This window comes from Thunnus thynnus, chromosome 16 (assembly GCF_963924715.1).
Source record: "Thunnus thynnus chromosome 16, fThuThy2.1, whole genome shotgun sequence".
NCBI lineage: Eukaryota > Metazoa > Chordata > Actinopteri > Scombriformes > Scombridae > Thunnus > Thunnus thynnus.
The window spans coordinates 28,983,963-28,997,802 of NC_089532.1; the positions used below are offsets into that span (position 1 = coordinate 28,983,963).

The 13,840-nt window shown below is 39.1% G+C and overlaps 1 protein-coding gene across 1 annotated transcript in view; it reads right to left on the reverse strand.

Annotated features, from left to right (window-relative positions):
- Window positions 1-326: 326 nt before the first annotated feature.
- The window catches only part of rragd (ras-related GTP binding D), a 95,889-nt gene continuing 82,375 nt past the window's right edge, over window positions 327-13,840 (reverse strand). The window contains exon 7 of the mRNA XM_067613830.1: window positions 327-6,154. Coding sequence (XP_067469931.1) covers window positions 6,003-6,154 — 152 coding nt within the window. The 3' untranslated portion in view covers window positions 327-6,002. The remainder of the gene's footprint in view (window positions 6,155-13,840) is intronic.

A 13,840-nucleotide genomic window follows, 5' to 3' on the forward strand; every position in this document is an offset into this window, starting at 1 on the left:
GAAACTGGTAACACGGTAACACTAGACTTCTGTCTAGTTTTCTGCTAATTACCAGAAATAACTTGCAACATTGAGGTCAAAGATAAATCTTTAACTTTGAAAATGTAGTTGAGAAAACAATCTCACCATAAAGTGTATTTAGTGTATTCTGGAGCTTTTAGTCATATCACATGATCTTCACCAGCAGATGGGGTTTGACCAGTTGCTATGAAACTGCAACTGTAGGTTTCAGGACTTTTCATCCATGTTGTTCGCTTAAAACTGAGGTTCAACGTTCATTCTTTCATTCAACATGTGTTCATACAGCTTAAGAAACAGAGCCAGGGTAGTGTTAAAATAGATTTAATGACAATCATTAATAAATACATAAATAAAGTAAATATAAATCCATTATCAAACAGTGAACTGAAATGTCTTTGATCACACAGCAAACCAGACAAAATAAGTAAAGTGCAGTGTCAGTACTGTGTGTGTTCAATTAAAAGCAGGTTTGGTTGGGTTTATGATCAAAGGCTTGGCAAAAAAATAATGTTGATTGTGTTAATTGAAATATATTACATTGGGCTTGCACTGAGATTATATTTCCTGCTCAGAAAACATATGTATAATTTAAAAAACCCTCAGACCAATAAAAACACACTTTGGTTTTACAGTGCAAACGTCTTTGTACATGACACAAACTGAACTGAAATGTTTAATCACATACACAGATTCTGACAGTTCTGATGAGGGTTACTAAACTTCTCTCTGGCCTGTGACCCTGTTTTTAGCTCCCAAAATTCTCTTAATAACAGCAATTAGAGCTGTCAAGTTGTCATGTGAATTTGAGTACCTTTGTGCTCTACTTTCAAGAACACAAGGGAGCTCCACATACATTACATAAAAATGATGATGCGGTATACTTTGAACCTATTTATCATCAAAATACTAGAATATGTCAAACAAGTGCATATGTCTGTCTTAAAAGGCTCCTGATAGCCATCAGAATATTCAGTGACCCTGTAGGAGGTCCAGACCGAAAGGTTGTTTTCATTATTTTTACAATTATGGCTTCATCTTATCTACTCTGATATAGAATGAAGTCTTACAGGCTCTATAGCTCTTCCCCCTGTGTAGAACAGACCAAACTGATTGCTGCTATATTAGCATTAAATTACAATGACCATGTTATATTACATGAACATTTTGTTATTTATTTTAATACAAGGCCAATAAGTGTGTCTCCATTCCAGTGGAAATGCTTTAAATGTGAAAAAAAAAGAAATATCGCAAAAAAGTTTTGATGTTTAGCTGGATGAAAACAAAGTGTAATGGAAACAGACTTCAGATCTGTGTGGAACGATGAGGAAACTGTAATGTTCCTCAGATTAATACGTGAAATGAACAGAAATGTCATATTTCCACATGGTTTTCAATCATTTGAGCTTCCACTGGCTGGTTTGGTTTAATGGCACCTGACTGGAGAAATAGTGCCACCAGCTGTTAATCTCCTAATATTCATATAAGAGTAGTGGATAGAAACATGCATTCATTTGTATTTTCTTTTGGAGATTTTCTGTAAATTCTGTAACAATTTGGATGGAAACCAGACTAATGTTAATGAACTGGAAACACCTCCATCTCATTTCCTCATATATGCAAACATCCTTTTATGTCAACTACAAGTAGAAAATGTCAACAGCAATGAAAACACATCTGAATACACACAGTTCATTGTCTGACCATTAGACTGTTATTTTGTTTCTAATGTGACGTCATGTAGATCTTTACAGCTTTGATTGTCTCATAAACAGTTTTTGTAATTTAATCATTTTGAGTTTTTAACCATCCAATCTACTTTTTAAACAAACATTTCCCTTCTTAAAGATCAACTTAACACCCTGTTATAGCTTGAGCACTTCACAAGTGTGAACTTGGTGATATTTTTTACTTCATGGTGAGTTTCTTTTTGGTCTCAGGGCAGCATTACTTGATTTAATAACTTCTATTGCAATGAACATTTTATACAGGGACCAGAATCAGTTAGTATAATACAGTGAATGTACAGTACCAGTCAAAGGTTTGTTCACATTTTCTCATTCAAGTGAATGGGAAGGTATGTCCAAACTTTTGACTGGTACTGTACACACAATTTACTAACTCTAAAAAGTGGATTTAGTGGTAAGTTACTTTTTTTTTATCAGTATAATTCAGATGTGTTTTTGCTTTAGGGTAAATTGTGTATGAATTAATATAGCACTATGAATATTAGTGCTGGTACAAAAACAATGGACATTAGCAAACCCATGACATAAATAGATTTGTTTTGGTGCTTGTGTTGTGGTGGGAGCGAGGCTATTCTACATTACAAGGGAACGCTGGGCATACTGACTGACGCTCCTCTTTGCTAAATAGACAATTGACTGAACTTCATTGCTTGGGTGAACGTGGTCTTCCTGCTTTTTGCTCAAGCTTTTGTATTTTTCCGTTTTCTGTCTGCATGTTATGATCACTCTCTGAGTTGGAATACGTTCTATTGAACTGATGGATTTTGGATTACCTAAAGTAAAGTACTGCCTATCTTCTCTACTGGGATTTGTGGATTTTTGGATTATTTAATGTAAAGTGCTTCCTATATTCTCTACTGGGATCCCTTTTCTCTGGAGGACAATGGTGGTCTCTTGCTCCAGCCTGCTGGCTCAGGTGTGCCACATAGCTCCATCTGGCTACCCTGAACTCTCTATCAGCACGAAAATAACCCAGAGCTGCACTGTCACTGACAGTGACTGGGGTTTTTCTTCAGCTGGAGCTCCTCTCATATTTGCTGTAATGATCTCCACTGTGTGACTGTCACTGGCTGTTACCAACGCTGCCATTCTGCCTAGACAATGCAACTGCTTTAATTATGATGTCCTACACCGCCACACAGCTACAAAGTTTACGCAGCTTCCTACTTACACCTGACAAGGGGTTTTTAACCCGCTGCCAAGAGTCCGGAATTTTTAAGAAACAGATATCATTACATCCATAAAGGCTCACACCATGGTTTCAATGTGGAATACAGAAGCAAAACAAACTTGGGTGTCATTGTTGGAAACATCACGAGACTACCTATACCAGGTGAGATGCAAAATATGGAGTGGATCACAGTGTATTGCAGAGTTTGCAGAGACTTCCATCCTCAGCTCTGTCTAATGCCACCATGGAACTATTTAATACACAGTCTCTCACTGATAAATCCCTCCTCATACATGACCACATCTTGGACAAGGGGCTTGATTTCATGTTCCTAACTGAAACCTGGCATAAACCAGGGTCCCCTGGTTGTACTATGTGCTTAATGAGGCCTGCCCTCCTGCTATAGTTACATAGAAAAGCCTGCAGCTCTGGCCGTGGTGGTGGCTCTCCATACTCCATGACAGTGCTTCTTGTCTACTGCCCCCCCAAACCAAACTCATCTTTCTTCCCTGAGATGTACAACCTCATCACCTCACTCTGCTCCATGTAAACCAACATTGACATTGTTGGTGATATGAATATACATGTCAACAACCCCTCCTGTTATTTTGCAGTTTAGTTCCTGAGTCTGATTGACTGTCTTGGCATGAAGCAGCATGTTGATGTCCCTATTGACACCAGGAGGCACACACTTGACCTGGTCACCACTGACTTCGCCACCATCAAACTGTGGAAAATAAAAAGAGCTGGACGTGTCCTGGAACGACGCTTCAGACGCTCTGGGCTCGCTGTCCATAAATTGGCCTTCCATGAACATCAAAGGACTTACTCAAGGTCCTTTAAAGATGCTTGGTCACAGTTCTGCTCCAATCTAATTAATAACAATCCTGGCAACCCTAAGCACCATGAATCATCTCCTGAAGCTACAATCATCCGCCACAATTGAGGCTACAGACGAGTGATCTCACAGCTTCATTGACTTTTTCAGAGCCAAGTCAACAACATCCACTCTGATGTCCAGCTCTTCCTCTCTGCCTCCTCCTGTCATCAGCCCTCTGTCTGGGAGCTCACTGTCTACTCCATTTTACTGGCATCAGGCAGAGCCACATTGAGGAAATTCTCAGGAAGATGAAACCCTGTACTTGTACCCTGGGCCCCATTCCCACAGCTCTTCTCAAATCATACATCCCCATTCTCAGCCTCCTGATCACCCAAACTGTCAACCTTTCCCTTAAAACTGGTGATGTTCCATCTGCCCTCAAGGTCGCAGTCATCCGCCCCCTCCTCAAGAAGCCCACCCTGTACCCAGAAATTCTTGCCAGCTACATCCCCAATCTCCCTTTCCTGTCCACGGTGTTGGAGTAGGTGGTTGCTTGTATGCTTCAGGACCACCTTAAACATAACAACCTATTTGAAAAATTTCAGTCAGGTTTTCGTTCCTGATGAGAGTGCGAAAACACAAACATATAACACCAATTCTGTTTTCATTGCACTGGCTCCCTGTCTCCCTCAGGGTTGGCTACAAAGTCCTGCTACTCACATACAAATCCATCAACAGACATGTGCCTCCCTACCTACAGGAACCGATCACACCACAAACCTCCACCCGCACTCTCAGATCTGCCAGCAGCTTGCTCCTCTGGCCCCCCAGGACTAAGCTCTGCACCATGGAGGATTGAGCCTTCTGCTCTGCTGCACCGTGCTTGTAGAACAGCTTTCCTAACCAACTGAGGGCAGCACAGACCCTAGACTCTTTAAAAAATGGCTTAAAAGGCTTTTTTCATCTTCAGTCTTATTATTTTCTTTATGTTGTGTGTTCTATGGTATTAGTACTGTAGTATTTTCAGTTTCACAATGAATGAAAAGTGCGGTACAAATTAAATGTATTAGGTACAATCAGATGGTATCATTCTGCATGGTCTTCATTATTATCAGACTTCAAATCATTTGGAAGGAGTTTGTGTTAAACTGGTTAAATACCTTCTTGGGTCATATGTGACTTTTAACTCCAACATCACGTCAACTTAATGGTGCTAAATATTATAATTTAAAGGTGTACTATGCAGGATTTGTTGGTTGGTGACTGTAAACACAGCATTCAAAGATAGCCCCTCCCCCTCAGCTCAACCAGTGAGAGAGAGAGAGGGAGAGAGAGAGAGAGAGGGAGAAGTGGTGGTTGAGCAAGCTAGAGAGTGAATGAAGAGAGCGAGCGGTGCTGGCGAGAACAAAGCCATGAGGGGATTACTTTTGTATGAGTCTATATATTATTTTCTAGGAAAATCCTGCATAATATACCTTTAAGGGTGTTAACTGCTCATAATGCCTCTCAGATTGACTCAAACAGTGATGAAAGGTGAGCCATACAGATGAAACCCACACACTAATAACAGTGTGTACATGGAGCACTGCAGTCACTGCTCTCCACAGAGACTCAGGAGTGATTTGGTGTTTAAAGGGAATTCATACACAAAGTGTCATTCACTGTCTCACAGAACAGATAAGCTTCCATTTTATAGAGTGCAACAATCCACACTGCCTAGCAGACGCATGCATCACTGCAGGACTCCCTGCGTTTTTTTTTCTTTTCGCCCCGAGTCTATATTTTTTCTATGGTGCATTTAGTGAAGTGTAATCTCTAGCAGCCGCTGTTTATAAGCATTATTAACAGTATCTATAATGATTGATCAAGATCCCCAGTTTTGCTATGAGTTTTCTGATTTCAATATGCTGTAGGTCGATTCTCCCCAACCACTACAGGGGGACAACAAATAAAATAAATGAATGAGTTTCTTCCTGTATACTGTGAAGACAATTTGTCCTCCTGCTGTACTCTCAGCTTGTCAGGAGCTGCTGCTGACAAGACAGACAGCTGGTTCTGTGGACATAGACAGTGAACGCAGGTTCAGTTGTAGACTGAATGTACAGAATGCTTCAGCAGTGCTTACTGCATGTATCACTTTAGATGTGGATTCCAAGTAAGATCAAAAGGTTGATGTTCCTGTGAATGAAGATTGAGTCTACTGTATTTGTCAGAGTGCAGTTCAGGTACATTTGGCTGCCAGTCTTCAATGTTGGTTGTTGAGCACTCCATTGGTCATAGTCAGTTTGCTCCATCTCCTCTGACTGAGGAGTTTACGATTCTGTTGAACCTTCACTCGGACATCAAAAACCTCCTGAATGGCTTTCTTGAAGCAGTGGAAGTTATAGTCAATCAGTCCTGTGAGGGTCAGAGAGAGGACAGAGTCAAGTTTATCACAAGTCACAGAGGTAAAGACTGGGCATGCTTTAGAAAAATATAAGCCAAAGTAGTTCAACCATAAAATAGCAATTTGGTTAAGACCTTAAAGGACAAGTTCACAATTTTTCAAGTGTGTCTTAAAACAACAGTCAGAAGCCCAAATGAACACTGAAACATATTTTTCTTGCTGTAATCATTCCTCCTGTTCATACTGACCATTAGAAGATCCCTTCATAATGCACTTACAATGTAAGTGATGGGGGACAAAATCCACAATACAAAAATGTATTTCAAGGAATCTCTGTCTGTATGTCTGTATATATGTATGTTTGTCCTTTGCATATCTTGAGAACCTTTCATCCGATCTACTTCACACTTGGTAGTTGCATTGCTGGGGACCCAAGGAAGTGTAGTGTCGAATTTAGTGCGATTTGGACACACAATCAATATTAATAAATTTCAAAGAAACAAGCAATCAGCAAGCCACTCCATTTGGCTAGTGTACTGCTCAGAACCCAAGGAAGTGTAGTGTTGAGTGTGTAGTTGTTTGGACACATGGCACGTTTAATTAACTTCAAATAAACAAGTGAACAGCGAGCCGCTCAGCTCCGTGTCTGAGTGCAGCGGGGGCTGTTTGATATAAACACCGTCACACCACAGCGGGGTGGGGCACCCTGTTCAGTTAAACTGTCCGAGAGAGAAGAACAAGTGCACACAGGAGATAATAACAAAGATGAAAGCAGTAAAACTAGAGTAGTAGGAGCGCGGACACATTTGATTGGCAGCAGAATCGACCAATGAAAGGCTGTAAACTGCTTCTGTGGTTCAACCTCAGTTTAGTCTCACTGGTGAAGTTTCTGTCTGGATTTAAACCATTTAATTTATTAAATCCTTATCGTTTTAATTTATATGTTTGTCAATTGATACATACATATGCGATTAAGAAATAATAAGCAATCAGCCCGTTCTGAACAGACATGTTTTGAACAGGCAATGCACTAGTGCCTTAAAGGCAACACAATGTGGCTAAAATGAAAAAAAAATGTTTTGTTGACCTTGTAAACCTCACAGATTCAGACAAGCTGTCAGTCATACTCAACAATTACTGAGCTACATTCTTAAGTACTCTTGACTAGACTGGAGCTGCTTTTTTATTTTATCTGCCTCATTCTTTTTTAGTTTATTTTTATCTTCTATTTTATTCTAAAACCTATTGGTGTGTCTTTTACAGCCATGGCCAAAAATTTTGAGAATGACACAAATATTAATTTTCACAAAGTCTGCTGCCTCAGTTTTTATGATGGCAATTTGCATATACTCCAGAATGTTATGAAGAGTGATCAGATGAATTGCAATTAATTGCAAAGTCCCTCTTTGCCATGAAAATGAACTTAATCCTCCCAAAAAACATTTCCACTGCATTTCAGCCCTGCCTCAAAAGGACCAGCTGACATCATGTCAGTGATTCTCTCGTTAATACAAGTGAGAGTGTTGACGAGGACAAGGCTGGAGATCACTCTGTCATGCTGATTGAGTTAGAATAACAGACTGGAAGCTTTAAAAGGAGGGTGGTGCTTGAAATCATTGTTCTTCCTCTGTTAACCATGGTTACCTGCATGGAAACATGTGCAGTCATCACTGTTTTGCACAAAAAGGGCTTCACAGGCAAGGATATTGCTGCTAGTAAGATTCCACCTAAATCAACCATTTATCAGATCATCAAGAACTTCAAGGAGAGAGGTTCACTTGTTGTGAAGAAGGCTTCAAGGCGCCCAAGAAAGTCCGGCAAGCACCATGACCGTCTCCTAAAGTTGATTCAGCTGCGGGATCGGGGCACCACCAGTGCAGAGCTTGCTCAGGAATGGCAGCAGGCAGGTGTGAGTGCATCTGCACGCACAGTGAGGTAAAGACTTTTGGAGGATGGTGTAAAGAAGGGCAGCAAAGAAGCCACTTCTCTCCAGGAAAAACATCAGGGACAGACTGATATTCTACAAAAGGTACAGGGATTGGACTGCTGAGGACTGGGGTAAAGTCATTTTCTTTGCTATTCATCAGAGAAAATGTTCCGATTGTTTGGGGCATCCAGAAAAAAGCTTGTCTGGAGAAGAAAAGGTGAGCGCTACCATCAGTCCTGTGTCATGCCAACAGTAAAGCATCCTGAGACCATTCATGTGTGGGGTTGCTTCTCGGCCAATGGAGTGGGCTCACTCACAATTTTGCCAAAGAACACAGCCATGAATAAAGAATGGTACTAAAACATCCTCCGAGAGCAACTTCTCCCAACCATCCAAGAACAGTTTGGTGACAAACAATGCCCTTTCCAGAATGATGGAGCACCTTGCCATAAGGCAAAAGAGATAACTAAGTGGACGGGTGGACAAACAAAAACCCACAAATTCTGACAAACTCCAAGCATTGATTATGCAAGAATGGGCTGCCATCAGTCAGGATGTGGGCCAGAAGTTAATTGACAGCATGCCGAGGCGAATTGCAGAGGTCTTGAAAAAGAAGGGTCAACACTGCAAATATTGACCCTCTGCATAAACCTAATATAGTTGTCAATAAAAGCCTTTGATACTTATGAAATGCTTGTAATTATACTTCAGTATATCATAGTAACATCTGACAGAAAGATCTAAACACACTGAAGCAGCAAACTTTGTGAAAACCAATACTGTCAATCTCAACACTTTTGACCACGGCTGTATTGTCTCATGTTTCTCTTAATGCCATTTTATTTCTCATGTGAAGCACCTTTAATTGCAAGAGGTGTTATACAAACAAACTTGTCTTGCCTTAGGATTTTCACTACAACTCGTTCTATGACATCACAGACTCTACCTCTTCTCCTCCTCACCTACAGGTGCGTGTGCCCTCTCAGATCTCCTCCACACTATGTTTATATGTAGAAGGAGACTCGCCCCTCTGTTGGTCTCGAAAGGAAAAAAACAGCCCACTCCTTATTTTTTTCAAACATCAAATGCATACAGAGTGATGTTTCTTCTTTCATAAAAGCATCTCTTGCTGAGTTTAAATACTACAGACACAGGCATGCAGAGAGCATATTAACCACAAAACAACCAACAGTTCATGTTTTGTTGTTTGGTCAACTCATGGAATTAACACTAATTACCTACAGCTGAGTAAATTTTCTGGCAACAGCTGGAATAATAGCTGATAGCTATCACGTCTTGTTTAAATGATTTCGATATAAAAACAGTAAGTTGTTTAAACTGGGGGTGTGGGTGTGTAGGGGAAATGTGGGATTCAGTGTCTTGGAGTTTGACCCATACCAGGGACCAAAGCTGGAGATATGAGACTTGAGACTTGGACTCCTCTGCTCTGAGACTCAGCTTACTTGAGACTTGAAGATAAAAAGCTGAGGAGACTTGACTTGGTGACTCATGAATATTGAAAAATGCTACACTGAATGCATTATGCCTTTTGCTGCAAAACTGTCATGAATAACAACATAAAGGAGATAGGGAGCCGCTGACACCAGAATAAAATGTAGAAAATTCTAAATTCAGATGAGAGAGGCCTTTCGTTAAAAACCAATTAGCCTATCTATACACATAAATATGTAGCTCAATAGTTTTCCCTCCTCTTAAGTATATTGTTTATTTTCCTCCGTGAAAATATTCTGATACACAAATCACTTATGTATCCACTCGTTCCTTTTTGATTTTGTTAACTATTTAATAGTTAGGACAAGTGTTATTAATGTGTTTTCACTTGCCTATTGCACTAATTATTAGAAATAACCAAATTTTCATGCCATCCTGCTGATTTAAACAAGACAATGAAGTGTGCAGCTGCTTCCTGCGCAAGAAATTTGTGATAAAATATCTAAAAATGTTTTTTGTAAGCTCCTGCAGCTGCTGAAAAGGCGTTTAAAATGATCGTAACATACCTGTCACCTGTGTGTAACGGTTCATGTGACGGTTCAGAGCTAATCTAACTACTACAACTGAAGTTAAACTTATTAGTTAAGTTGACTACAACATGGTGTGTCTGTATGTGCTCTCTGGGTACAATTTGTCTTTCAGGGCTCTGGAATTAGTCTTATAAGTGTTTTTGTCCATCATGGCCACTAGTGTGCAGATCTGTACACACTGATCTTCATAACAGTAATAACTCAGTTTTTCTATAAATTGTTATCCTTCTGACATTTCAAATTAAAGCCATGTTGTGTTTGGGTCAGTTGTGTGCATTCAGTCTAATTATCATCAGACAGCACTCCACATTATACTGTAAAAAACATCAGTTTTAACATGAAAATATGAGTTAACACTGCATTAGTTCTGAATAGTAGGTATAATGTTAAACATGATCAGTCAACTGAACTAAGAAAACAACTTCAAATTAAGTTCAGTTATGTTTCTTTATACTTTTAAAGTAAATCACTTTTAAGTGTACGATGCTGTCTAATCATTATAGATTATAGCACTTATCCTTGTTTTAATGTGATCAGGCAGGGATGTGTTCAGATGAAAAGGCTACATTGTAATCTGCATACACAGTACTGATAGTCCTGAAAGACATCTGAAAGACTTGAGACTGACCAAAAGACTTAAAACACCTCTAAATAAAAGTGAAGACGTCTCGGGTACTGCTGCACAGGTTTTGACCATTCTGGTTTTTCTGTCCCTTGTGAGCCCCCCAAATTTATGGAAGAGACATACTGAATAACTGGAGCACCCATTAAGATACTGTACAGATACGATTCTTTTGATGGTTATGGTAAAACATTTCTGCATTTGTGCCAGGGTCAGAGAGGATGGGGATGACTGGGGTTACTTTAAGAAAATTAGTGTGTGAGTTTACTAGTGTGTCAACTGCATAAGAGACAAACAACACTCAACAGTGGAAAATAACCATTATCATTACTATATATTTAAATTCTTAAACATTCTTAAACACCTATACATTGCAAGAAGTCCTCCAAATTCAACAACCACACAGGTTGATTGTACCTGCACTCCAGAACGACCCATAGGAGTGTAATATGCCGCTTTCCAAAATCGTTACGAACCACTGTATAATTATGTTTAGCAAGAGTAAACACCACGTTACGTTTTTTTAAAAAATGTCCTGACTTGTGGTTGAAAACATGACACTCGCGGTTGGAAACAGGACGCAAATATATCGGTCTCCTACAGCTAAGTCCACTTTTTGCCATCTAACTAACTATCCAGCCATCCATCCAACCTGTCCCTCCTCATGAGAAAGTCACCTGACCTGCATCACTTCCCCGGCACATAATTACTACGGCAGCTAGATGACTGTAACTCAAATGTAACTATAGGTCGTTTCTGGAGACTGAATTTACAACCTATACCATCAATAATAATAATGACATATGGTGAATACAAATCTGAAATACTGGCAGATGATATCAGCTCCTGTGGATGTCAGATCAAGAGATGCAAATAATCTGTTTTCAAGTTTATATTTAACTACCCTAGGGACTGTCAAAACACAGTGTGCAGCAATACAATAAAAAAAAACAAAGTGAATACAAAGTTCAAGGCATAAACAGCATATGGTCTGTGCTTCCCTGACTTTGCAAACACATCTCCTTAGTTGTGAGGCTCAACAGTAGATGATCTCCATGGGGAGTACTCAAGGGAAAAAAAAAGACTTCCACTGTCAGTCACTGAGCATTACTCTCCGCTCATTACCAAGCAACATAAGGCAGACTATAGAAGTACAGAAAATGTGAACGAAATGGAGCTAAACTGCTTGTAGGAGAGGAGAAACAGCTACCACATAAACACAATTTAATGCACAAACATTGACAGTGAAGTCATACTGATCTTATATGAAATAAAATATGATGGTAGGGGACACATGGAGGACACAGAAACAATAACAGCTGACACTAAATTCTCCAGCAACATTACAAGAGATGGAGATAATGAGACAGCTCTTTACACACAAATGTGACTTGTGTCTGTGCCAAAACAGGCTTACATAATGAGATTTGATTGTGAGGAATGTCATTGGCTGTATGTATTGTCATTATTCTTGAGCAATGGTGCAGAGTTTAATACACCAAGTGATTAAGATGCTTTAGATAATCTCTTTATGCAGTATTTAACTGATTACTGGTCAATGCTGCAGGCCTGTTCACAGAACATTTCAAAAAGTCACAACTTCCCTTTTAAAAACAAAGTGAATAAACTTAATTCACGGGAAGTTATGGTTCCATATACAGTAGGTTATTTTATTTCTTCCAATTTAAGAGTTGCTGGTGATTTTAAAAAGTCATAATGAAGTAAGGACAGGATTGAGATGCTTAAACAAAGAACATCAGGGGCAGGGTAATGATACTACTAAAAACTAATAATTACTATTAATTAAAGACAGTTTGAAAATGTGTATGTGTCAATGGTAGTTCAATCCACAGTTTAGTTGCCATGACAGCAAATACAGTTAGTTCACTGTTGGTATCAGATCAAGACTTGGTTCAGCAGGAAGTCAAGTCAAATATATTTATACAGCACATTTCATATGGCAAGCGTAAACTCAATGTGCTTAAAAACAAGTAAAGATCATACATAACGAATATATTACATTAACATTACATATAGAAAACAAATAAGATAAAACATAAAATAAGAAGATGTTACATACATAAAAACATATAAAAACATATAAGACAGTATAAAAAATATATATACATATCATTATCATTGTTAAAAGAAATAACAATATTAATACTGTTTCTAAAAAGAAGGTTTCACCCATTAACCTCACTAAAACCTTGTGAAAAAAGATGGCAGGACCATAATGTCTGAAGGCACCATGAGCTGATTCAGTATTTATTCTAGGTATGGTGAGGAGACCTTTATTTGATGATCTCAAGGGTCTGTCTGGCATGTATTCAGAGAGCATGTCAACAACGTAGGAGGGAGCTAGGCCGTTCATAGCTTTAAAAACCATAAGAAGTATTTTAAAATCAATTCTCTGCTTTACTGGGAGCCAGTGAAGAGAGATTAAAACAGGAGTGATGTGTTCACACCTTCTGGTTTTGGTTAATACTCTGGCTGCAGCATTTTGAATAAGCTGGAGTTTATGAAGTGTTTGCTTTGCCAGTCCAGCAAAGAGTCCATTACAGTAGTCTAGTCAACTGGAAATGAATGCGTGAACCAACTTTTTAGAATCAGACTGTGACAGGAAGAGTGTTCTCAGGTGTTTACACTGGCCTCCTGTCTGTCAAAGAATGAACTTGCTACTACTGTTGGATTATAAAACACTGAATGGTTCAAGACTGTCTTAAAACAACAGTCAGGAGCCCAAATGAACATTGAAACATGTTTTTCTTGCTGTAATCATTCCTCCTGTTCATACCATGCCTGACCATTAGAAGATCCCTTCATAATGCACTTACAATGGAAGTGATGGAGGATAAAATCCACAGTCCTCCTTCTGTGCAAAACTGTATTTAAAAGTTTATATAAGCTAATATGAAGCTTCAGCGTCCAAATGAGTCAAATCAAGTAGATATCTTTTAACGTTACAGTCTTTTTAGTGCCAAAGTCCCTCTTTTTGTTACTATACTTCCACCACAGCTCAACAGGGAAACACTGTCCGAGGAAACACAAAGAGGGAATTTGATACTAACAAGATTATAAATGTGTCAGATATCCATTTGATATG